Source organism: Podarcis liolepis (assembly GCF_965112155.1).
Source record: "Podarcis liolepis genome assembly, chromosome: 2".
In the NCBI taxonomy this organism is placed as follows: Eukaryota; Metazoa; Chordata; class Lepidosauria; order Squamata; family Lacertidae; genus Podarcis; species Podarcis liolepis.
In genome coordinates this window covers 10,911,562-10,936,301 of record NC_139555.1, presented here as the reverse complement: position 1 = coordinate 10,936,301, position 24,740 = coordinate 10,911,562, and the positions used below count along the sequence as shown (strand labels likewise).

The 24,740-nt window shown below is 49.4% G+C and overlaps 1 protein-coding gene across 5 annotated transcripts in view; it reads right to left on the bottom strand.

Moving 5' to 3' along the window:
* Positions 1 to 3,617: 3,617 nt before the first annotated feature.
* The window catches only part of LOC310700451 (nuclear receptor subfamily 1 group D member 1-like), a 59,713-nt gene continuing 38,590 nt past the window's right edge, over positions 3,618 to 24,740 (bottom strand). For all 5 annotated transcript variants that reach the window (XM_083490099.1, XM_083490101.1, XM_083490102.1 and 2 more), the window contains 7 exons: positions 19,227 to 19,517; positions 18,011 to 18,099; positions 16,061 to 16,205; positions 13,944 to 14,464; positions 9,907 to 10,092; positions 8,490 to 8,700; positions 3,618 to 6,864 (listed from right to left, as the gene is read on the bottom strand). In XM_083490099.1, the coding sequence (XP_083346225.1) occupies positions 6,668 to 6,864; positions 8,490 to 8,700; positions 9,907 to 10,092; positions 13,944 to 14,464; positions 16,061 to 16,205; positions 18,011 to 18,099; positions 19,227 to 19,517 (1,640 nt within the window). In that variant the 3' untranslated portion in view covers positions 3,618 to 6,667. The remainder of the gene's footprint in view (positions 6,865 to 8,489; positions 8,701 to 9,906; positions 10,093 to 13,943; positions 14,465 to 16,060; positions 16,206 to 18,010; positions 18,100 to 19,226; positions 19,518 to 24,740) is intronic.

Here is a 24,740-nt window from a genome sequence, read left to right as displayed (position 1 = left end):
TATTATATTATATTATATTATATTATATTATATTATATTATATTATATTATATTATAATTATTCCGCCTTTTTCCCAGGCCAAGGCTCAAGGCAGCTCTTACACAGATAAAACAGAACAATCTGAAAGCACAGAAAAGAACAATAGTTCAGAGGCTCTTGACTTACTTATTACAAGTATATGCAGGGCTTTTTTTTCAGCTGGAACTTGCTGGAACTCAGCTCTGGTACCTCTCAGGTGGGCGCCATTGCCAATCTAAGGAGGTGTTCATAGTGAGTTCAGGCACCTTTTTTTCTAGAAGAATGTTGTTGGTGTTGTTGTTTAGTCGTTTACTCGTGTCCAACTCTTCATGACCCCATGGACCATGCATGCCAGGCACTCCTGTCTTCCACTGCCTCCCGCAGTTTGGTCAAACTCACGTTCGTAGCTTCGAGAACACCATCCAACCATCTCGTCCTCTGTTGTCTCCTTCTCCTTGTGCCCTCCATCTTTCCCAACACAAGGGTCTTTTCCAGGGAGTCTTCTCTTCTCGTGATGTGGCCAGAGTATTAGAACCTCAGTTTCAGGATCTGTCCTTCCAGTGAGCACTCAGGGCTGATTTCATTCAGAATGGAGAGGTTTGATCTTCTTGCAGTCCATGGGACTCTCAAGAGTCTCCTCCAGCACCATAATTCAAAAGCATCAGTTCTTCAGCGATCAACCTTCTTTATGGTCCAGCTCTCACTTCCATACATCACTACTGGGAAAACCATAGCTTTAGCTATACGGACCTTTGTTGGCAAGGTGATGTCTCTGCTTTTTAAGATGCTGTCTAGGTTTGTCATTGACTAGAAAAATAGCACTAGGTATATTTCCCTGCCTTTCTTCTAAGGAGCTGAATATCGGGGTTGGTTTCCCACCCCCACCATTTTTCTCCTCACAAACAACCCTGTGAGCTAGGTTTGGGGCCGAGAAGTTCACCTCAAGATCACCAGGTCAGCTTCATGGCAGCATGGAGATTTCAAATCAGGCATCCCTTCTCCTAGCTAAAACCCCCACTCTTTGCACAAGGAGCGTCACCTTGTTCATCCTCCTCTACATCTGCCCCTGAGCTGATGGTCAATGTCCTAGATTTGGGGGGGAGGAAGCGGGGGGTCGAGAGGGAGAAGGTAATTCCCGCCAGCAGACTCCCAGAGATGCAGGGGACCAGTCTCCCTCTCTCTCCTCTGCTCTCCACAGCTCTCCACAATTCTTGCCTTGTCCAGGCCTCTTGGCCGGGTCTCAAGTCAAACAAAGTAGATGGCTGGTTACCGCAAAGCTGAGGTGATTCCGGGGGCTGCAGGGCCAAGCCAGGCGGCCCAGGAACAACGGGGCTATTGAGGGAAAGGGACCTCAGCGAGGAGGCACAAACATTCACCCTTGCATCTTGCCAGATTATGCACTGGCGGTGGGGTACAATGAGGTCCGTGTGGAGAAATGGGCACCCTATTCCGAAGCGCAGGCAGGCAAAAAGGGGAGACTGCTCGTGTCGTAGCTTTTGGTGGCGTGCGCATAACGGGGAAAGGACCTCTGTCAAGGTCTTTCAAGGACCTTTGTTTACCTCTCCCTTTGCAAGTGCCTAGGTCAGCCTGCCCCAACCTGGTGCCTTCTACATACTTTGGACTACAAATCCCATCGCCACAGGCCAGCCAAGAGTCGGGGGCGATGGGAGTTGTAGTCTGAAACATCTGGAGGCCGCCAGTTGGGGGAAGACTGGCCAGGGAAATTGTGGGGTAACACTACAGTTTCCGATGGAAACACGTACGTATCTGCTAGGAAATAAAGGCGCTTCCAGAAAATGTGTTTATCGAGCATTCATCCCGACTTGTTTTGCTGCGAGATAAGATGATGTTGGGACGCAGGTGGTGCTGTGGGTTAAACCACAGAGCCTAGGACTTGCCGATAAGAAGGTCGGCGGTTCGAATCCCCGCGACGGGGTGTGCTCCCATTGCTTGGTCCCAGCTCCTGCCAACCAAGCAGTTCGAAAGCGCATCAAAGTACAAGTAGATAAATAGTTACCGCTCTGGCGGGAAGGTAAACGGCGTTTCCGTGCGCTGCTCTGGTTCGGCAGAAGTGGCTTAGTCATGCTGGCCACACGACCCGGAAGCCAATAAAGCGAGATGAGCGCCGCAACCCCAGAGTCGGCCATGACTAGACCTAATGGTCAGGGGTCCCTTTACCTTAAGATGATGTTGGCTATTTAAAGGGGCATTCATTCTGTTCTGCTTGCAGGGAGGTTAGATGGCACTGTGTCAAAGCGAGTGTCACCCCACACTTTCCTATCACTTTCCTTAATGCAAAAAGTCCTTTAGAGCTTACTGTAGGGATGGGGAACATTGTTTTTTAGTCAAGGGCCACATTCTGGACGGGACCAGAACCAACAGTGGGAGGAGCACTCCTGTCTCCATTTGCTAGCCCGTATCCCATTTCACCCCCTTCTTGCCACCCACATGAAATCAGGCCCAAATTTGCCCACCCTTGGGGTAGGTTAAAAATGCGCTCCCAATTAATCAGGGTTTTTCTCAACCTTTTCATTCAAGACCAGCTGCCTCTGAGGCAAAGGACAAGATGGGGACTTAGGCACCCCAGTTTCCATGTACAGAAGCCAACAGGACTGCAGTTGAATGCCACTTCAACAGAGGTGACAGGGTGCAGCAGGCTAGCTTGGGGGGCAAGCACCCTCCACCTGAAGCAGCCGTCTTCCTCTGATTATGATAGGGCCATCTCTGCTGCCCTCCTCTGTTGCAGAAGACTGAGCAGCCCCTGCAAAGTAGGCCAGATGATTAAAAGTTCCTGTCTGGGCCAGCTCAGGAGATGTTGGCACCTGAGGCAAACCACAAAATGGGGGTCCCCCACCAGGAAAGAAGGGGGAGGGAAGATCTACACCAGGAACAAGCGGGTAGCGGAGATGAAAATTGGGAAGAAGGGCGGGAGAGGAGCACAAAAGCCTCCTATTCACCCAGAGACTGCAGTAGACGGCATTCAGGGGCATTGCTGAGGAGGCAGATCCAGCCACCAAGGAGCGGGCCACAGCTATCGTCGCCTTCACAGCAGCGGCAGCAGGCAATGCATTCCTTGGAGGCTGAATTCGCTGCCCCTATGGACCCTGCCGCCTGAGGCTGTTGCCTCATGGGTGGGCCGGCACCTGGTTCCTGTATATTCATTCCCCCATTGGTCCCTGTGAGAAACAGGATGCTGGTTAAGGGCTTTGGGCCTGATCCCACAAGGCCAGTCTGGGGCTCTTGTTGCTACTCAGAAGGCTTCAGCTTTTTTATTTAAAACCAAAACCAAAACACAAGTTTAATTTTCCTGGCATTTGCAGAGGTTGCATGCCAAAAGCTGGGTCTTGCATGCAGTGGCAGAAACACGCAACTTGCTGAGAATTGGCATATGCTGGATGTTCCCATGGTTACCATGCACTGAAGGCCTGTCAGGAGGCCCGGTTTGAGTACTATATTTGGGGAGAAATGGGCCAACTGTGGTCTACACAGACATCTAGTGGTGAAGACTAGCAATTACAGCTGTAAAAAAAAAGAGACAGAGTAGAACCAAACAAACCCAAAAGGTATATGTATCACCTTCCACAAAAATGACAGGCACTTGTTTCACTGTTAAGCAAGTCTTTATTTTATTTATATTTCAATGTATTTATTGCACTTCAATATTAGACAAAAAATAAACTCTCTCTCTTTCTTGTCGGTATCTTTTGCGAGTCTTTTGGACTCCAAACAGCAGCAACAGCAGCAGCAGCACCAGCAGCAGCAAATAAAACCCTCTCTATTTTCCCTTTGCAGCAAATATACTCCGGTTTAGGGAGGGAATTCTTTGTTATAACATACATTTTTTTCCTCTAGATTTCTAAGAAAAGTGCAATGTTTGGTTTGTTTTTTTCATTTTAAAAGCAGTGTTGAACAACAGCAGCAGCAGCAACAACAGTGTCCCTCCCACCCTGCGAAGAACACAGATATCCCCCACATCATGCACACAGGAGGGTGACTGAAACATGCCATGAGAGCTCCTGTCAATGGGATGTAAAAAGACCTGATATGTTTCAATGCAGAGAATAGGGCGGCAGGGCTGACTACAGCCAAGTTAGGACACTGGGGGGTGGGAGCAGGAGGGTGGCCCTACAGGAGAGAAGTGGGAGCCCAAGACCCCTTTTTGGTCGCCTCCCTTACAAGTTCCCCCTCAGAAAAGAATAAAATAAAATCCCAACCAACCTCAAGGTTTGGCTCCTTTTAAATCTACACAGTCTCACATACAAAAGTTGAGGAAAACAATTCCTGGGATCTCTGGAGCTACATAACCAAGGCTGTGTGTAATCCACGTGCCTGCACTTCCAAGCACGGAACTTAGCATCCTTAGAACGTCTTTTTAACAGAAAATAAATCTTCTTCCCCTGACAACCCAAGAGTAATTTTGAAAACATTGGACTTTGCAAGGCAAGGTCAGACCTAAACTACACATGACAATGGCAGAAAGCACATGTAAAACAGAGAGTGACTGGGGTGGGGTATAGCTTAAAAGCTCCAAAGGGGCACAATGATCTGTCCCCAACACCGGCCATCTTTCTCTCCTTCAAAACTCCTTTCCCCAGGCACTTTTAGCTGATGTTGAGCCTGGGTGGGGTGAGGTGGGGGGGGGGAGAACTAGGGAGAAAACAGCAGGGACAAAGAAAGGGTTCAGAACATCACCACCCCCAGCCACCCATGTGCCCCTTTGGTGTGCAAAACCATGCTTCAGACCTATACTTCAGACACGGGCCTGCCAGCATCATGTGTAGCTTGGGTATCAGAAACCAAGTAGAACTTGCAGGGATCGCTAGGTGAAGCACCCTGTGCCCCCATCACCAGAAAAAAGGGGGGAAACCCGCACATTTCCCATCTGGTGGAAGCAGCATAAACTGTACAGAATAAACAAATGCTATATTTAATTTGCATAATTTACCCAGGTCACAAATTTAAGCATTTCTTGGCTCAAAATCTGGTGTATGTGTGTGTGAAGAGTACACACAGCCTTCAGTATAGCGAATGGAGGAAAATGTTGGAACAAAGCTAATTCTAGGTTCCATTCTGTTCCCCGCCTCCCCGGGAACAAGCCAACTAACTGGTTGTTAGGAAAGCGATTAGCCAGCAGTCTAGGGTTATATTCGCACATCTGGAATAAGAGACTGGGGGTTAAATATAACAAAGGCAGCTTCGGAAGATAGCCAGGACTCTGGGGCTCTGTGCCCCATATCCTGGAAAGTGAGCAAGATCTACAGGTTCAAATGGAAAACTAGGTTCTGGAATTCTGGGGGAGAGTACTCATACAGCTTCGCTCTTCTGGAAAAAGACAGCACCATTGCCTGGAAGGAACTGGTAAGGTTGGGTGGAATGGTATTCGGAGTGTTTGCTTTGCTTAGCCCTTTCTACCTAAGGGCTCAGCTAACCTCTGCTTGTTTCCTTAAACCTTACTTGGCAAGGAAGGCACTCCTGCTTCTTCCATTTGCCCCCCTGAGAGCCTGCCCTCCCCAAAACCCTGTCTGCTCAGAATTCAGCCCTCCAAAAGTCAATGGGGCTTACTCCCAGGTAAGCAAGGTTAAGGACTGCAGCCTTAGCCCCTTCGCAGCGGTCCTCTTCCCCACACCATGAGGCCCGAGGGCCTTCCTAGCATGCTATGGCCGCCTCCGAAAGTTGAGAGCAAGTCTGACCTATGTACTAGTGGAAGCCCCTTTTGTGTTTTTGCTTGCAACATTTACAAAATATATATTATATTGAGATAGACACTTGGGTCAGGCGTGACAAAGAGGACTTGTTCAGTTGCAGGGATGGAGGTGGGAAAGGGCCCCAACGTGAGCAGGTCTACTTTACGCATCTGAACCCTAACACCTACCCGGTAAAATCTGTAGCATAAACTGATCGTCTTAAAAGACGGTATAGCAATTAGTTCTGTGTGTGCGATCCCTTCTTCGGGAAAGAGCAGCAACGAAACAGAGCAAACTCCCCACCCCAAAGAAAGGAATTCCCAAAAAGAACTGCGGGGGAGCTTGAGCCCTGGGGCTGCGGTAGCATGCAGATAAAAGGAAAGGAGCTAGAGTTGCAACATTCGCCTTATCAGCTTGTCCTTTTTTCCTCCTCTCCCCCACCCACCCCACGAAGCGCTACCAATAGTTATTATAATTACGCACAATAAACCCAGTGTTTTTATATACAGAACTTCAACACAATATCACATGGAAAGTAAGATATATATGCGTGTACTGTATGTATATATATATATAAATATATACATATATATATATATATCAGCACACATTTGAAAAACAACACGGTACAACGCGTGTCCAGCTCGTTTGCCTGATCTCCTCTAGCAAAATAAATGATCTTCAATCTGCACAGCGCCACGGAGAGCACTATCTGGGAAAGAAACCCTTCCTCCTGTGTCTGGTCTCCTCGCCAGGGAGGGATCCGCTCTAGTAGATCCCAGCTGCGATGGGCTATGGGTTCCCCTCCCTTGCCGGATCCCTTATGCTCCTCTCCTTTCACCGTCACCATCTTCTCCCCACGGAGCAAAATTTAGTCCGATGCATTAAGTTTGCTTGATGGTCGATTCTTGGTTCTTCTTACCCAAAACTCGCAGGGTTTCAGAAGCCGTCCAGTCCAGCGAGCTTACGGGTTGATCCGGAAGGCAAGGAGTTTCTCTGAATGTTGGTTGTTGAGGGTTCGCAGGTCAGGCAGGCGGAGCAGCAGCTTGGGGAAAAGCGTGGAGTCGTCCGGGTGCTTCTTAGTCACGAGAGTCCGCAAGGCCCGGATTAACGTCTCCTGGAGGATTTCGACTGCATCCACGTCAGAGATGCCGGAGCGATCTGAAAACCAAAGCAAAGGTATTGAGTTGACAGAAACAGGAAAGACACGTGGAGAACAGAGGGGTTTTCATTTCCCTGGGGAAAGAATGGTACAGTGGTACCTCTGGATGCGAACGGGATCCGTTCCGGAGCCCTGTTCGCATCCTGAAGCAAACGCAACCCGCGTCTGCGCGTTGCGATTTGCCGCTTCTGCACGTGACATCATTTTGTAACTCCGTTACTTCCGGGTCGCCGTGGAGCGTAACCTGAATACGCTCAACCTGAAGCACGTTTAACCCGAGGTATGAAAGCACGCCGGTGCAAATAGATAAATAGGTACTACTCGGGCGGGAAGGTAAATGGCGTTTCCGTGCACTGCTCTGGTTCGCCAGAAGTGGCTTAGTCATGCTGGCCACATGACCCGGAAGCTGTCTGTGGACAAACTCGGCCTATAGAGCGAGATGAGCGCCGCAACCCCAGAGTCGGCCACGACTGGACCTAATGGTCAGGGGTCCCTTTACCTTTACCTATGACTGTAAAGTTAAAATAGTTGCAATGTTTATTTGTCAGCATCAAGCTCACTTATTAGAGACACCCTGGCATTATGATGCAGATGACAATTCAACATTAAAAAATAGTAATAATCCTGTTCTGAAATGACACAAATTCTGCACCAATAAATTATGCTGGAATACACACAAAATGAAGGCAGGGAAGCTTCACTGCTGACTATCGGAAATATCATTCAGCAACTGCTTTGAACTTCTGGATTTTTTTGCCAGGCGTTTCTCATACCAATTTGCCCCATAAAAGCTAGAAATGTAAATCAAATTTGCTTTAAAAAAAAAAGGACATCCAAAACCAGCCCTATATCAGGAAGTTTTTAATGTTTGATGTATATTTTTACATGTACACTGGCACCTCGGGTTAAGTACTTAATTTGTTCTGGAGATCCGTTCTTAACCTGAAACTGTTCTTAACCTGAAGCACCACTTTAGCTAATGGGGCCTCCTGCTGCCGCTGCGCCGCCGCTGCACGATTTCTGTTCTCATCCTGAAGCAAAGTTCTTAACCTGAAGCACTATTTCTGGGTTAGTGGAGTCTGTAACCTGAAGTGTATGTACCCTGAGGTACCACTGTATGGGAAGCTGCCCAGAGTGGCTGGGGCAACCCAGCCAGGTTGGCAGGAGATATATTATCTCAAGGTATTTTACTTACAGATAGGTAGCCGTGTTGGTCTGCCATAGTCAAAATAAAAAAATTCCTTCCAGTAGCACCTTAAAGACCAACTAAGTTGGTCTTAGTTGGTCTTTAAGGTGCTACTGGAAGGTATTTTACTGTTACTGTGTGTCTCTCTCTCTCTGTGTGTAACTATCAAGTCTGATAAAATGAAAAGAAATCTTTAAAAAACCTTAATCAACAGGGTAAGCAGTGATGGCTATAAAAGATTAAGACCCCTCTGTAAATACTGCAGTCTTCTAGCTTTAACCTCTGTCTGCAGGGCTGGGTGCCTTTAATTGCTCCAAGGCAAGAAGGAATCATTTGGGATTCTCCCAGCACAGGACCGCAAGTACAGCGAAAGCCTTTAATGCAAGCCGCAGAATGCTCCTCCTACCCAACCAGGCCAGTTATGACCCCTTGACTCACCCGCTGAGACCAGGACTACGGCCATGAAGAGCGCCATCTCCTGTGCGTCCAAGTCCAGGGAACTGAGCTTCTCGCTGAACTCAAACATGGCGTCCAGCAGGGAGCCCATGCCCATGGTACGTAGGCTGCAGAGGGAGTAGGTCTCCCCACTCAGGAAGGTCACCACCTTCTCCTTGGGGCTGAACAGGGAGGAGAAGCGAACCATCAGCACCTGGGAAGGGAAAGAAGAGGGGAAGGTTGAAGTCTAAGCAAAGGGGCTGCCACTTTGACCCACATCCTAGGAATGAAGAAAAAGGCCTTCCTGAGCTAATCGTTCATTGATTCCAAAACAAGGCTTTGGAATTGCCTGTTGCCATGTCCTATTACCAGGTGGAAGGAGATGCTGGGAAACCGGCAGGGTATTTTGAAAAGGAGGGCATAGCCCTGAAAGCACGAAGGGTGTCTCTGCCCATCCCTATCACAGGCTGCACTGAGTTTTTCATTTGAGGTTCAAGATTGACTTGTGCCAGGTACCCTTAAAGTTCTCCTGTCCACAGCACAGGGTGGCAGGTCTGACCTTTTTCTGTTTTTGAGCAGTGGGAGGAACTACATTTGTTAAAGTTCAGCCTGCTGCGCGGCTGTTTGAAGGCGCAAGAGTGCCGCTTAAGGCAGGCCTTTCGGGTCCCCTGCGTGGGAGCCAATTGCTAAGCAATGACAGGCCCCTCCAAAAATGCAACAATATTGTGACCCTGCCAGCATGGCCAAGAGTAAGTGATGTTGGGAGATGGAGTCTAAAAAACATCTGAAGAGCACCACAATGACTGCCTCTGGTGCAAGCTATTTTTTGCCCAAGGAGAGTATGCATCTAGCTCCATCCGTGAGGCCCAGGGCAAAAGAAGAATTACCGTATTTTTTGCTCCATAAGAGTCACTTTTTCCCACCTAAAAAGTAAGGGGAAACGTGTGTGCGTCTTATGGAGCGAATGCAGGCTGCGCAGCTATCATAGAAGCCAGAACAGCAAGAGGGATTGCTGCTTTCACTGCGCAGCGATCCCTCTTGCTGTTCTGGCTTCTGAGATTCAGAATGGTTTTTTTCCCCTTGTTTTCCTCCTCCAAAAACTAGGTGCGTCTTGTGGTCTGGTGAGTCTTATAGAGCAAAAAATACGGTGCCTAAGGCTGTCGCTGGCTGCTAGCCACAATGGGTAGATTCTACAGCTCGGTTAGTAGAGCATGAAAGTATTCATTTCAAGGTCATGGGTTCGAGTCTCACGTTGGGCAAAAGATTCCTGCAATGCTGGGGGTTGGACTAGATGACCCTTGTGGTCCCAGTTCTATGATTCTAGCTCCTCTGGTGCAGGTAGGCTGTCCCTGAATACCAGTTGCTGAGAATCACAATGGGGAGAAGTGCTCTTGCACGTGGGTCCTGCTTCTGTTCTTACCTGGAAAGTGCCTGCTTTCAGCAGCATGACTTGGTCTTGCTGGCAGAGGGACTGGAATCCAGGGATGCTCTTGGCAAACTCCACCACCTCCTTGACGGCTGGCGTGAAGCACTGCGAAAATTCCTCCCACACTTGCTGGCTGCTCTTGCCGTTGCTGCAATAGGGGGTGGCGTTCAGAGGACAGGCCTGCGTACAACAAGGGTGTCAGCAAAGAAGGTTAAGCTCGATCTAGCCAGAAGAAACCCTTGCAAATACACTGCTTCGGCAAGCGACAAATACCATTTATTTACTTCCAAAAGATGCATTCACACAGGGTCCCCGGACATTTCGCCATCTATTGATCCCTGTGCCACCACTTTATTTCTCGCTGCCACCACCCAGGCCCTACCTGGTAAAATACTGAGTCCAGTCAGGGTTAAGTTGGAACATACACCTCTGTTTATTTATTGCAGTTTAACAAGCGTGTGTTTTCATAAATGGTATCGGTCAATTACAATAATGGGGTGCCTATCCAGACCTATAACTTCCGCTAGCTGCTCTCACTAAACCACCTCTCAGATATTTACTTGTCTTCCTAGCTCCTAACTGTTCCTGACTCAGCTTATTTCGCTACACTAACTCAACCTACCCAGACTCTATCCCAATTCACTCCCACTCCAACCAACCACCCAACTCCCACCCAACTCCCCTTTCTCCCTTCCCAGAGCTGGTTTTATAGTCCCTCTGACTCCACCCCCCTGGGTTCTGATTGGGTAACCTGTTTAACTATTTCACCTCCCGCACTCTCATATGTTAACATCACACCGCCTTATATTGCAAAGGGTGGTTCGTGTAATCAAAGTAAATGGTAAAGGACCCCTGGATGGTTAAGTCCAGTCAAAGGCGACTATGGGGTTGCGGTGCTCATCTCACTTTTCAGGCCGAGGGAGCTGGCGTTTGTCCACAGACAGCTTTCCAGGTCATGTGGCCAGCATGGCTAAACCGCTTCTGGCGCAACGGGACACCGTGACGGAAGCCAGAGCGCACAGAAATGCCGTTTACCTTCCCTCCACAGTGGTACCTATTTATCTACTTGCACTGGTGTGCTTTCGAACTGCTAGGGTTGGCAGGAGCTGGGACAGAGCGATAGGAGCTTGCCCCGTCGCACAAATTTGAACCACCGACACAAGGGGTGGGGGGGAGTAGTAATCTTTAGTCAATTAAGATGTATTTATTATTCAGACTGAAATACCCCTGAACATATGGCAAAATAATATCTGGCATATAGCAATGTCCTCACCAGACACAGGAGGGCAATTAAAGGCATAACAAATGGAGACACCTTCCAAGAAACGTGGACCCCTTTCCTTAACTATGTTAATGACTAAAATCAAGACCTTCTGATACCAACCGCTCACTATTCTCAGTGGAAGAGTTACGTTAAGTAATATGTTTGAAAGTTGAATGTGTTAAGTATTTGTCTAGAGACAATGGATAAAACAAAGACCATTGGATGTGCTTCTGGGGAAGCGTTTAATGGTTACAGTGGTACCTCGGGTTAAGTACTTAATTTGTTCTGGAGGTCCGTACTTAACCTGAAACTGTTCTTAACCTGAAGCACCACTTTAGCTAATGGGGCCTCCTGCTGCTGCCACACCGCCGGAGCACAATTTCTGTTCTCATCCTGAAGCAAAGTTCTTAACCTGAAGCACTATTTCTGGCTTAGCAGAGTCTGTAACCTGAAGTGTATGTAACCTGAGGTACCACTGTATCTGTATTTCTTTAAGAACCATTAAAATTTGTTTTAAAAAATTATTTATTATTTATTTGAGAAATTTATGGTCTCCTTTTCACTCAAAATTAAATCCCCGAGTAGGGTGTAATAAAAACATTGTGAACAATAAAACCAACCACTGTTATTTAAAAGCTCAGTGTCAACAGATCAGCAACAAGGGCAAAACTCCTGACTGCCTCCTTCAATTAGGTCTGCAAGGAAGAGATGGAGAACTTGGGGTCTTCCACATATTGTTGGGACTTCAACTCCCGTAAACCCTGACCTTTGGCCATGTTGGCTGAGGTTGGTGGGAGGGTTGTCGGTTTCCCACTCTTCATATAAATGGCAGTGGGGGAAGAAACAGGTAATCTATCAAACAGCTTTTCCTCGCCTTGCACATCATTTCATACACAAAACTGTTTGTGACTATTTTTCCTTCCAGTGGGAGTTATCTCCTCTCAAGAAGCTCCACTGGGAGAAAAATGCATAGGTGTGTGTTTGTGTGTGTAAGACCCTGGGCAGAGGTCACCCCACTCCCAGTATTCACTTGAAATTCCCTCCCTCCCAGCCCTGCAGTAGCAGAATGCAGTGTGCCACTTCATGCCACAAAGAGGGCTCGTGTTTTTATAACTGTGCAAAAAGGAAAAGCTTCTCTGCAGGGGAGACGGCTGGGCTAGGACCATGTTTCTTCATGTGCTACTTTGCCACTTGTGCAGATTATTTATTTTTAAAAAACAGGAGCAGCGGTGTACATGGTCCAAAACGACACCTTATTCCGCTGCATGTCAGTGGGTGGGGAAAGTAGTAAGGGAGCTGCCTTTCCAGCTCAAGGCAAACAGAGGAGGTGGCTGAGCCACGCAGATCTCTATGTGATATGTAAAGTAAAGGTAAAGGGACCCCTGACCATTAGGTCCAGTCGTGACCGACTCTGGGGTTGCGGTGCTCATCTCGCTTTATTGGCCGAGGGAGCCAGCGTACAGCTTCCGGGTCATGTGGCCAAAATGACTAAGCCGCTTCTGGCGAACCAGAGTAGCGCACGGAAACAATGTTTACCTTCCCGCTGGAGCGGTACCTATTTATCTACTTGCACTTTGACGTGCTTTCAAACTGCTAGGTTGGCAGGAGCAGGGACCGAGCAACGGGAGCTCACCCCGTCGCGGTGATTCGAACTGCCGACCTTCTGATTGGCAAATCCTAGGCTCTGTGGTTTAACCCACAGCGCCACCCACATCCCTATGCGATGTGCACATGTGGCTAGATCTTGGAATGCTATTGCCCTGATTCAAGCAGGTCATTTCTAAAGGGAAGGTTGCCTTTAATCCTAAAATGTAACCTAAGATGCTGTATTTATTATAGCCCTGATGGCTCTTGAAAATGGCCCATTTGCGGTGCAGAGAGCATTGTTTCCAACAGAGGGAGCTTGAAGCGTTTCCCAGCTGAAAACCTGAGCGTCCTGCTGGAGATCCTGCAGCAGCCAACAAGCCCAGCTTTGCAATCTGCAGGCAGTCTTCCACTGCAGCTCGGCCCAGTGCCTGATTTCCAAACTGAGCCATGCTGAGGCTCAAGCCCGCTCAGAAGCACTGAATCACAGAACTGTGGAGCTAGCCCAACTCCCCGCGATGCAGGGATCCTGCCCACAGCCATTCCTGGGTGGTTTTGAACCATCAACGTTGTGGTTAAGAATAGCTAGATGCACTGACCCTTCGCATCATTATGATTCTCTCTTTCCCTGAAGCTGGCCAACATTGGGGAGTACAGTGGTGCCCCGCAAGACGAATGCCTCGCAAGACGAAAGGGTTTTCCGTTTTGGAGGTGCTTCGCAAAACAAATTTCCTATGGGCTTGCTTCGCAAGACGACAATGCCTTGCGAGTTCCTGCGGGGTTTTTTCCCTCCCCCCCCTTTTTCTAAGCCGCTAAGCCGCTAAGCCGCTTATCAGCTGATCCGATCAGCAGATAAGCCGCTAAAAGCCGCTAATAGCGCCAATCCGCTAATCCGTCAATGGGCTTGCTTCGCAAGATGAAAAAACCGCTAGACGAAGAGAATCACAGAACGGATTCTTTTCATCTTGCAAGGCACCACTGTAATGAAAAGTTCAGATGCAGAGAAGATAACCATCCCATTGTCTGCGCTGAAGATCTGAAGGTATCATGCCCCTCTGCACGGAGGCTCCTTTGTTGGCAATCATTGTCCCTACCCATCTTCCATAACCTACATTCTTGTGGCTATCGCCACACATCCAATGGCAGTGTTTTCCCCAATATAATATTTAATTCTAGTACTTACGATGCCTCGACTGGTAGTACCCCGCCAGGGGCAGCCCCTCTGGGCGTTTGCTTCAGGATAGCCGTACTCAAAGGCTGGGTAGCACCCGGCATTGTGCAGATAGCCGGCTTGCTGGGCCTTGAAGATCTCGTTGCCAAAGCACCGGGAGCCGTTGTCCACGAAGCCGGGGGGCTCCTGGGGGCCATAGCTGGACGTGCGCAGAGTGGCCGACTCGTACTGCCCGTAGCCGTAGGAGTTGTTCAGCTGCTGATCGTTGTAGTTGGTCAAAGGGCAGGCCTCGCTCCCGGGGGACCCTCCCTGCTTGCCCAGGCGGTCCTGGCTGCTGACGAAGATGTCGTGGTAAGCCCTCGAGATGGCACTGATGGCCTCCTCTTCCTGGGCGTTGGGGCTGGGTGGGGCGGCGTCCGCCTCGGGGCTCATGCCAACGTCCATGGGGGCCTCGTTCAGGCTGTTCATGTAACTCTGCATCTCATCCAGCAAGCGCTGCTTCTCCCGTTTAGGAATGCGCCCAAAGCGCACAGCTGTTGGAGGGGGGGAGAAATGGCAGGAGAATGTGAGCGAGGGAAAAGGATGCCATGAAACAGGCCCTTCTTGGGCAAGTCAAGGGGACAGCTGTTGGGGACAGCATGCCGCTGTCCGGAAAATAAACAGCAAGTTGAGGATAATCTGTAGTGATGGAAGATTTCAGCATGAGAAGCTTTTCTCCTTGTCCCTATGCTAATGTGGGGGAAACTGCACCCACCCAAATACTCCCTGTTCTTGCTTTCAACCTGGCAGCACTGGGGTGGGTGGGGAGGCGAAGACAGCGGTGAAGCCCTTCGGAATTGCCTCAAACACCACTGAAATAGGTACAGGCCAAATCAGGTAAGCTGATCTCACATAGAATCATAAAACTGTGGAGAAGAGGAGTTTGCATTTGATATCCCGCTTTATCACTGCCTGAAGGAGTCTCAAAGCGGCTAACATTCTCCTTTCCCTTCCTCCCCCACAACAAACACTCTGTGAGGTGAGTGGGGCTGAGAGACTTCAGAAAAGTGTGACTGGCCCAAGGTCACCCAGCAGCTGCATGTGGAGGAGCGGGGAAGCGAACCCGGTTCACCAGATTACGAATCTACCGCTCTTAACCACTACACCACACTGGAGGAAGGGGTCCTGAGGGTCTTCTAGTCCAAACCTCTGCAATGCCCACAGCCGTCCCTGGGTGGGTGGGCTTGAACCAGCTGTTCTGGTTAACAGCTAGATGCACCGACCCACTGCACGTATGCACAATTTCTGCAACTTATGGGGTGGCGGCGACTGCCGATTTTGGCATTAACTTTTCCGCAGACAAAGCGGAGGGGGAGCAGACCCAACCCTGTTCCCAAACCCACAGCATCACTGCGAAGCCGAAATTAGTCACCAGCTCCTCAAGGTTTCTGGGTACATCTATCATGTACCCAAGAGAGTTGTCGTGACCATTAATCAAAGGATGCTGCTTGCTTTCCGGGCAAGAGGGGCTCCTCCCACAACTTTCTCCGTTGCCCTGGAAATCCTGGCCTGGAAGCATAAATCAGCCCAGGGCTCTATTTATCAACCAAAGGATTTGCTGACACAGTGCCCTTGTAAGAATAAAGGAGCAGAGGAAACAGCCGGCCGTTGCTTGTGCTTTAAAGGCTGGCTTGGGCTTTGTATTGTGGGAAACATTAATTAGAAAGCAAACCAGGGTCTAGCACCCTTTTCTCACGCCCCACTCCCTAGCCATTTTAGGGAGGGTGCCCCCAGGTCTGCCTTTCCTACGGGGAGTGTGTTTTACAAGACTGTAAACAAACACTCTGCCTACTATCTCTTAGATGAAACACAGGACACTTCAATGCAGTTTGGTGTTGCTCAACTAATTCTAACGCACTTGCAGCAAAACCACAGGGCCTGTTACTGATGTACATCCAAAGCTATGGATTGTCACTGAAAGTAGTTCATTACTTTGGAACATGGAATCATAGAATTGCAGAGCTGGAAGGGACCTCAAGGGTCATCTAGTCCAACCCCTTGCAACGCAGGATTTTTTTGCCCAACGTGGGGCTCGAACCCACAGCCCCGAGAGCAAGAGTCTGCTGCTCTGACCCTGCCTAGATGCTTACCATCTCTTGACATGCCCACCGCCAGGCACTTCTTGAAGCGGCAGTGCTGGCAGCGGTTGCGGTTCATCCTCATGATCATGCAGTTTTCGTTCTTCACACACATCTTGTAGTTGATGTTCTGCTGAATGCTCCTGCGAAAGAACCCCTGGCGGACGGAAGGAAACAGCGACCAGGTTAGCAAAGAGAAACTAACACTAACACACGTCACGCGCTGACCCCCTGGTCTGCACTTAGGTAAAGGGACCCCTGACCATTAGGTCCAGTCGTGACCGACTCTGGGGTTGCGGTGCTCATCTCGCTTTATTGGCCGAGGGAGCCGGCGTGCAGCTTCCAGGTCATGTGGCCAGCATGACAAAGCCGCTTCTGGCGAACCAGAGCAGCGCACGGAAACGCCGTTTACCTTCCCGCCAGAGCGATACCTATTTATTTACTTGCACTCTGACGTGCTTTCGAACTGCTAGGTTGGCAGGAGCAGGGACCAAGGAAGGGGAGCTCACCCCGTTGTGGGGATTCGAACCGCCGACCTTCTGATCGGCAAGTCCGAGGCTCTGTGGTTTAACCCACAGCACCACCCGTGTCCCTGGTCTGCACTTAGGGTTGCCATATTTCCAAAAGTGAACCTCTCTCCCCAAAATGATGCTTCTTAGCTATTTTTCAGGAAATTCGCAAAAAAATTCAACACTTCTTATACGGGTTTTCCTGGGCATTTTAACCCATTTTCAAAAATTCCACCCGGACACTATTTTTGATGGATGAATCCTGGCTATGTCTGGGAAATTCCACTCTGTTTTCAGAGTTATATTTAAAACTGAAAATGCTGTTAGCCTCTTTCCAAAAGTTGGCTGAAGGGGTTGCAAAGAGCTACAGGGAACCTAGCACAAGTTAAATCTCCCCCAAATTCCCTGGGGGCCACTTTGGATGGACAGCAAACAAAGTGATCTCCAATTGGCTTGATATGTTGCAGGAATGCTGTTAGGGGGCCACCCAGATGACCTGAGCCCCAGTATGTGGGGGTCTTTGGGGGGGTGTTTTGCAGCAGGATCTGGGTCTATCAACCCTTCCCTGCTCCCCTTTTGACACACACACACACACACACACACACACACACACACACACACTCATACAGTGCTAGTGTGACTCCCAGCAACTTGCAATCTTAATTTCCCAGAGGCTTCTATATGTACAAATTAGAATATGCAAATACTATGCAGCCTTGTGCCATAAGGCCTTTACCGCATAAGCACCTAGCAATGCCCCTGGGCATAACCAAAGCACCCGTTTTGTCTCTTCTAGCCATGTCTGAGCGTCGCCTTCCAACGCCTACTTGGCTAGGGGGCATATTGCAGTATACAGCACACCTGCTTTCAATGCAAACAGGGAGAAGGGCAGGAGAGAGTCAAGACTACAGTGGTGCCCCGCAAGACGAATGCCTCGCAAGACGAAAAACTCGCTAGACGAAAGGGTTTTTCGGTTTTGCATTGCTTTGCTAGACGAATTTCCCTATGGGCTTGCTTCGCAAGACGAAAACGTCTTGCGCTTTTTTTTAAAAGCTGCTTGAAGAGGCACAGTTGCGACGGACCGTGCTTCGCAAGACGAAAAACATTGCAAGACGAAAAGACTCGCGGAACGAATTATTTTCGTCTTGCGAAGCACCACTGTAATCACTTCTGCAAGGCACTTTAAAAGTAAACCGGTTAATGCAGAGCTCACAGCTGGTTTGGAAAACATAGTCCCAAGATCTATGAAAAGCATACACAAGATCCAGAGTTGCGTGTGATCCACATTCCAATACACAAGCAGAAGATTCGATAAAAGGTGCCAAATTCAGTGTTCTAAGGACCTCAGCTTGGTTCTTTTTTACTTAGAAAAAAAACCAACAATTTCCAGTCCTTATCGCTTAAGAGAATACTTTAGACATGTGAAAAGGAGAATAAGCAGAGTGCAGCTTACCTTGCACCCCTCACAAGCATGGACGCCATAGTGGAAGCCTGAGGCAATGTCACCGCAAACCTTGCAGAGCAGCACCATCCCACCTGTCTCTGTTGAGGGAGAGAAGAATGGGGGTTAATTCTCCACCTGTGCCCTCCTCTCCACCCTCAGTCTCTGCCCCCTGCCAATCCCTCCCCCCCCCCATATGGCGGCCTCCAGATTTCGGGAGCTATAACTTGCCTTATTAGCCAGAGGTGGCAGCGCTCCCAATAGTAATGGCAGTTGTTAAGTCCAAAATGGCTGGAGATTCAGCTGGTTGGGGAAGGCCGGTTTTGAGTGTGCAGGCCCAATGGGAATGGAGATTTGTATGCCAACACAACACCAGACCCGCTTCAGCTAAGTGAAATGTTTCTTCCCTTCTTTAAAACGGGAGTAGCAATGGGCTCGCGCTCCCAAGCGATAAATTAAAGGGAGGTAAATGAGAAGGCTGGCCCCAGCCTTGAGCCTTTGCAGTAAGGTAGGTTTTAAAATCGCAAGTAGCATAGAATCATGGAACTGGATGTGAAGTAAATTTGTTAAAGTTTTTTGAAAAACCTAATAATAATAATAATAATAATAATAATAATAATAATAATAATAATGAGAATGACAATACAGTGGTATCTCTGGTTGCGACGGGATCCGTTCCGGAGGCCAGTTCGCAACATGAAAAGAGCGCAACCCGCAGCAGCGCGTCTGCGCGCGCGCGGGTTGCGATTGACTGCTTCTGCGCATGACGTCATTTTGCACGTCTGCACATGCGCCAGCGGCGAAACCCGGAAGTAACCCTTTCTGGTACTTCCGGGTCGCCGCAGGACGTAACCTGAAAGAATGTACAGTGGTACCTCGGGTTAAGTACGTTCCGGAGGTCCGTTCTTAACCTGAAACTGTTCTTAACTTGAAGCACCACTTTAGCTAATGCAGCCTCCTGCTGCTGCTGCGCCGCCAGAGCACGATTTCTGTTCTCATCCTGAAGCAAAGTTCTTAACCCGAGGTACTATTTCTGGGTTAGCGGAGTCTGTAACCTGAAGCCTATGTAACCTGAAGCGTATGTAACCCGAGGTACCACTATAACATGAAGCAGACGTAACATGAGGTAGGACAATAATAATAATAAGAAGAATAAGAATAAGAATAAGAATAAGAATAAGAATAATACCACCCAAACAAAGATAATGACAAAGTGAGAGCCACTTACTTGTGAAGGTGCCAGTGGCTCCGTTCTGTTTGGCAGCGGGTACCCTGCTCTGCGTTGGGGGCGACTGGCCCTTGCTGGGGTAGCGGATGCCCTCGGGGAACTGGAAGGCTACCTTGGGCGAGGACGGGGAGCTGGCCCGTTGAGGCTTAATGGCCCCGATCTCCGTAAGGGTCAGCTCTTCCAGCGAGGATGGCAGTGAGTGTTGAGGCGAAGGCACCAGGTATCCACTGGGGGGGCTGCCTGGGGTGGGGCTGGAGCCGGCTGTGGAGCCCACATACAGGATCACACCACCTGGAGAGAGGGTGGACAAGGAGGAGGTAAGGAAAAGATCAGGACTGTGGAACTGCAGAGAGACGCCTAGCAGGTGTGAGCCGAAACCATGCTTGGAACATTTATTTGCTTAGAAGTCATATACGTCACTTGATTGAAGAGATCCCTAATATAAAACTGAGTGTCAGATGTTGACCTGGCAGACCTGCATTCGAATCCTCACTCAGCCATGAAGCTCACTAGGTGACCGGGCCTCAGCCTAACCCACCTCACAGGGTTGTTGTGAGCATAAAATGAGGAGGGGAAGAACTACGCTTCCTGTTTCCTAAGTACCTTGGTAACAATGAACAGGTACCAGTTGTCAATATAGTACTAGGCAAACCACCCCTAAGTTGTTAAGTATGTTTACTAAAGACAAGTGAAAGGAGCAGACTAAATTAGAAAACTCTTTTTAAAAAAAAGTTTTATGAAAGGTTTTCAGCCTAATGTACCATGAAATTCAAACTGGAGAATAGTAAAAAATAATATATCAGACATAAAAACTGAAGGAAAAAAGAAAAATACATTCATAATAATCCTCATATGATCCTCATAAAACACAACATTATAAATATATCTATGTAGCACTCAGTCACTATTTTATCTTCAATTATATCACTCTTCAGGTCATTAAAAAAAAAAATTCCTCCAACGCAAACTGAAAATTTACAGATCCAAATGATCCTAATTTGCATAAGAAAATGTTCCAGAAAACATTCCCAGAGATTCTCTAATTCAACGTTTTCTGCCATGGCAGAGCAAGGACCAGGTCACCAGAGTCTGTGCACCTACAAGATGCCATTGCTTGGATGTAAACAATCAGTGTGGGGGTGAGCAGACCCCCCTGGTTTGCTTTAAAAAGGGAGGGAGGGCATCCCTGGGTGTGTCTTCACAGAAGACTCCAGAAGCCTTGCCAAGGCAATGGGCACCATGGGTTCAAAGAGGTGCTGATGACTAGAGGCGTCTTTTTGCACTCCTATAAAGTGAGTTTGTTCCTGCCTCCAGCCTACCAACTCTCTTATAGGCACCGGCAGGCAGCTAGCAAACAGATCCTTCCAATTCTTCAGCTCTCATTTCTTGAGGGCCAAAGAAAGCAAAAATCACCGTGAACTAGTGCCATATAGGGCATTGCTGGAAGAGAGGAAAGGGAACGATGGAGAATATGAGGTGGCTTGCGGAACCACTGGTCAAGGCCAAGCTGAGCAACTTTCTGCTGAAAGCTCCAAGAAAACTTTATTCTGCAATCTACGACGGCTGCGAGAAGCGAAAGCAATAGTAAGACAACATCCGTTGCTGATTTCAAATGGTGCCTTTAGCATTCATCCAACATCAACTTGGCTGTGATTTCAAACCACCGCTGCTCCACCCCTTTGGTAATGGCAAACCATGGCTCTGTCTTTTCGCAGACGGCATGTGTGTCAGCCGTCTGACCGGTCAAAACCTGCGCACCGAGGTCGGAGAGGAGGAAATGGGGAAAGCGGCCTCGAATGGGGTCACTGCTGCCACAAAACCACCGCCCCTCCCTTCCTCCCTGCAAAAAACTGTGTCTCTTTCCGCCAGGGCACTGAGCTGGCAGCTGTGCCTGAAGGTGTGAAGCCAGTGACTGACTGAACGCATGCAGCCTCCATGTGGGACGGCGCATGGGGAAGAGCAGAGAATGGTGTGGCCCGGGCGACACGTGCTACGCGAAAACTAGGGCAAGCGGATGGCACGCATATGAAGGCACGAAAGCGGCCATCTGAGAGGCAGAGGCCATGCCAGGACCCCACAAGGTGCCACTGCAAATGCCAAACCAGAGGCCCCACCGGCTCAGGGCCACTGGCTTCCCTTCCAACAGTGCATTTAGGGTAACGCGTGGTGAAAATGCCCCTTAACACCCTTTTTAATGGCTTTGCACCGCCAGGTCTCAAGGCCAGGGCAGGTTGTGAGCCTGATGTCAGAGGAATTGATCAGGATGGGAGATCAGCCTGTGTGTTCAGGCCTGGCCAAAGGGAAGAGACTATAGAGAGGCTAAAGAAGGCTCTTTAACAACAATAGCCCCTTGACATCCCTATAAAGTACAGGTGGGATCCTCTGGCCCTCTAGACATTGCGGGATGACAACTCTCATTGTTCCTGAAGAGCCACAGGGGGAGGCCAATGGTCCCACCAGCTCTCAGCTCCTCTCCCTTTTCCTGATGCCTCCTTCACTAACTCAAAATTTTCTCCTCTGCCCACCCCCCCCCCAAGAAGCAGAGATGTGCTCCATTGCACAAGGATTTTGTAAAGTGGACCACACAGAAGCGTTACGGGAGCCGCACTCCCTCTGGCTCCTCGACTTATGTGCCCGAACTCACACACCACATCCGCATGCGACCTACATCAGGAACGGAGAAGTACTTTCCGAGCAAACGTCTCCACACTCCCTCGCTCCCTTCTATCTTTTGGTGACAGAATGAGTTTAATTTGCCGTAAGGGCCAATCATCGTCACTCAGCTCTGTCCTGCAAAAACCCCTGGCTTCAAAAACATGTGCCAAAAATAAACCGCCTCTCTTTTATGTTTTCCTAGGCATTGTGAAGCTTATAAGGGCAAGGGCAGCTTGTTCAGGCTGCAAGCAGCGCCAGCCTTAAAACCAACTTTGGGCATGGGAAAAGAGTTTATTCCCAGCGAGAGAGCGCACTCAAACCATTCTGCTCGGCAGACCGTCAGGCTGAAGGGGCATCTGGGAATTCGCTTGCATGATCTAGAACTGTATTTGAGCTTTGGCCTAGATCAAGGAATTCTCGAACTCTAAACAGTGGGCCTCTTCTCCAAACAGAGAACAGCCCAAACTCCCTTAAATGTGAACAACAAAGCCAAAGATTGAACTTCTATGGTGGGCTCTGGACCGCAGCCTAAAAGCAAGCAGTTCAACAAGGCATGCCTGTCCCACAATGTGCTTTTTCTATCACTGCTGGTTCTGTGGATCAGAGAGGCAAACACCTTCCCTTCCCCTCAACACCTTAGGACCTCTTCTGGACGGTCAAAATATGCTGCAAAGAGAAGCAGAGCAAGTGAAATCACCCTTCTCCTCCTTTGCAGCATCCACATGACACCGTCCTCATCAAAATGCTGCCCTGTTATTATTCACCCATTTAATCCGGATTTACCGTTTCTGCGGAAAATCCGATAAGTTTAAGAAAAAACACACACAACCCTGCAGAAATAGTAAATCCGGATTAATTTGGCAGTGGAGGGTGTGAGGGAGAGGATATGGGGGAGGATTCTGACGAGGACGATGTGGTGAAAGTGCTCCCCTTGTTGGAACAAATCTCACCCTCCTGATTGGAAAGGTGCAGTGGAAGTGGCTCTGTGGTCTAAACCACTGAGCCTACAGCTTGCTAATCGGAAGGTCGGCGGTTCGAATCCCCACGACGGGGTGAGCTCCCATTGCTCGGTCCCTGCTCCTGCCAACCTAGCAGTTCGAAAGCATGTCAAAGTGCAAATAAATAGGTACCACTCCAGCGGGAAGGTAAACAGCATTTCTGTTGGCAGCTTAGTCATGCTGGCCACATGACTCGGAAAAACTGTCTGCGGACAAACGTCGGCTCCCTCAGTCTGTAAAGCGAGATGACCGCCGCAACCCCAGAGTCGTCCGTGACTGGACTTAACTGTCAGGGATCCTTTACGGAGAGATTGTGTTGGGCTAGATCAGGGGTGTGTAACCCGTGGCTCCGGAGCCGCATGTGGCTCTTTTACACCTTTGCCGCAGCTCCGGGGTGGATACTAGCGAGGGGAGGAGGTGCATTGTGCGCCCCGACACTCCCCACTGTGGCGGGCGCTGTACTGGCTGTGACGTCGCATGGGGCGGTGCGTGTGATAGTCACGCACCGTCCCGTCACCTTCCCGCCCGCTGTCAGATCGGAGGGCAGCAGCGCGCATGCAGGTCTATATTTGTTTTAAATGTCGCAATGGTTTTGTGGCTCCCAGTGTTTTTTTCTTCGGAAACGGGTCCAAGTGGCTCTTTTTGTCTTAAAGGTTGCAGACCCCTGGGCTAGATCAAACTTGGGCATCCAGCTGTTTTTGGACTACAAGTCCCATCATCCCTGACCACTGGACCTGCCAGCTAGGGATGACGGGTGTTGTAGTCCAAAACCAGCTGGAGACCCAACTTTGGGAAACCCTGGGCTTGATGAAAAATGGTCTTTACTCAGCATAGCAGCGACTCCATATGTTCAGAAGTGAGATACATGCATCTCTCACACAGAACTTATTTTTATCACTTCTTTTGGATACCTGAAGTGGCCTCAAGGGTTGTTATGCAGGGGTCGGTGGAATTGCCCCATTGATCAGAAGCGCAGTTGGTGGAAAACAACTGTTGGCACCTTGATTCCACCAAGACACACTGAAATTGGGCATCCATTTGAATCCTGTCCCACTAGTCTTGGGTGCCAGGTTACGCTTCAAAACTCTCTGCATACATGTTTAGGAGCAGAAAACCCCAAAAATACTGTAATATGTCAACCTCTCCATGGGCGTAGCCAGGTTTTTGGTTGGGGGTGCAGTCTTTTGCTGGGGAGGAACCTCAAATTTGTATTGATTTTGATTGATTTAGGGGGTCAACTGGCCCTCTTGGCTACGTCCATGGTCATGAACTTCTCCCTATCTGCTCTATCTCTTAAAAAACCCCTTAAATAACTTTGCTTCCATGCCCATCTCCGCGACTTTTTTTCCTGCCGCCTTTGCAAATGGGGCGGCCGAAGTGCCCCGGGATCGCCGCGCTGCCCGCCGCGCATCTGTGCCAAGCGAGCAGCAGCCCGAGCGCTTGTTATTTTTAGCGCCTGCCAATCGCCGCCGGAGAAGAGCTCCGAGGGGCTCCGGTTCCCAGCTCCGCTTCGCCTCCCCTGCGGAGCGGAGCCTCCAATCGGGTCAGCGCCTCACGTGTCCGCCTCTAGCTGCCGCGGAACGAGTGTCAGGAACAAGCAACGTGCTGGAGCGCCGCCAAGGCGGGGAGAGGAGACACCTGACTCGCGGCTCACATGGCTCGGGCGGCATTCATCCTCCTCCTCCCCGACAGCAGGAGGCGGCTCTCTGCACGCGAGGCGCCCGCGATGCAAGCCGTGGCATTGCATGTTTGCGCATGCAGCAGCATGCGTGCATGATGCGTGCATGCAAGCGGGGGAGGGGTTGCGCATGCACCTGCATGCATGATGCATGCAGGGGGGGTTGCGCATGCACCTGCATGG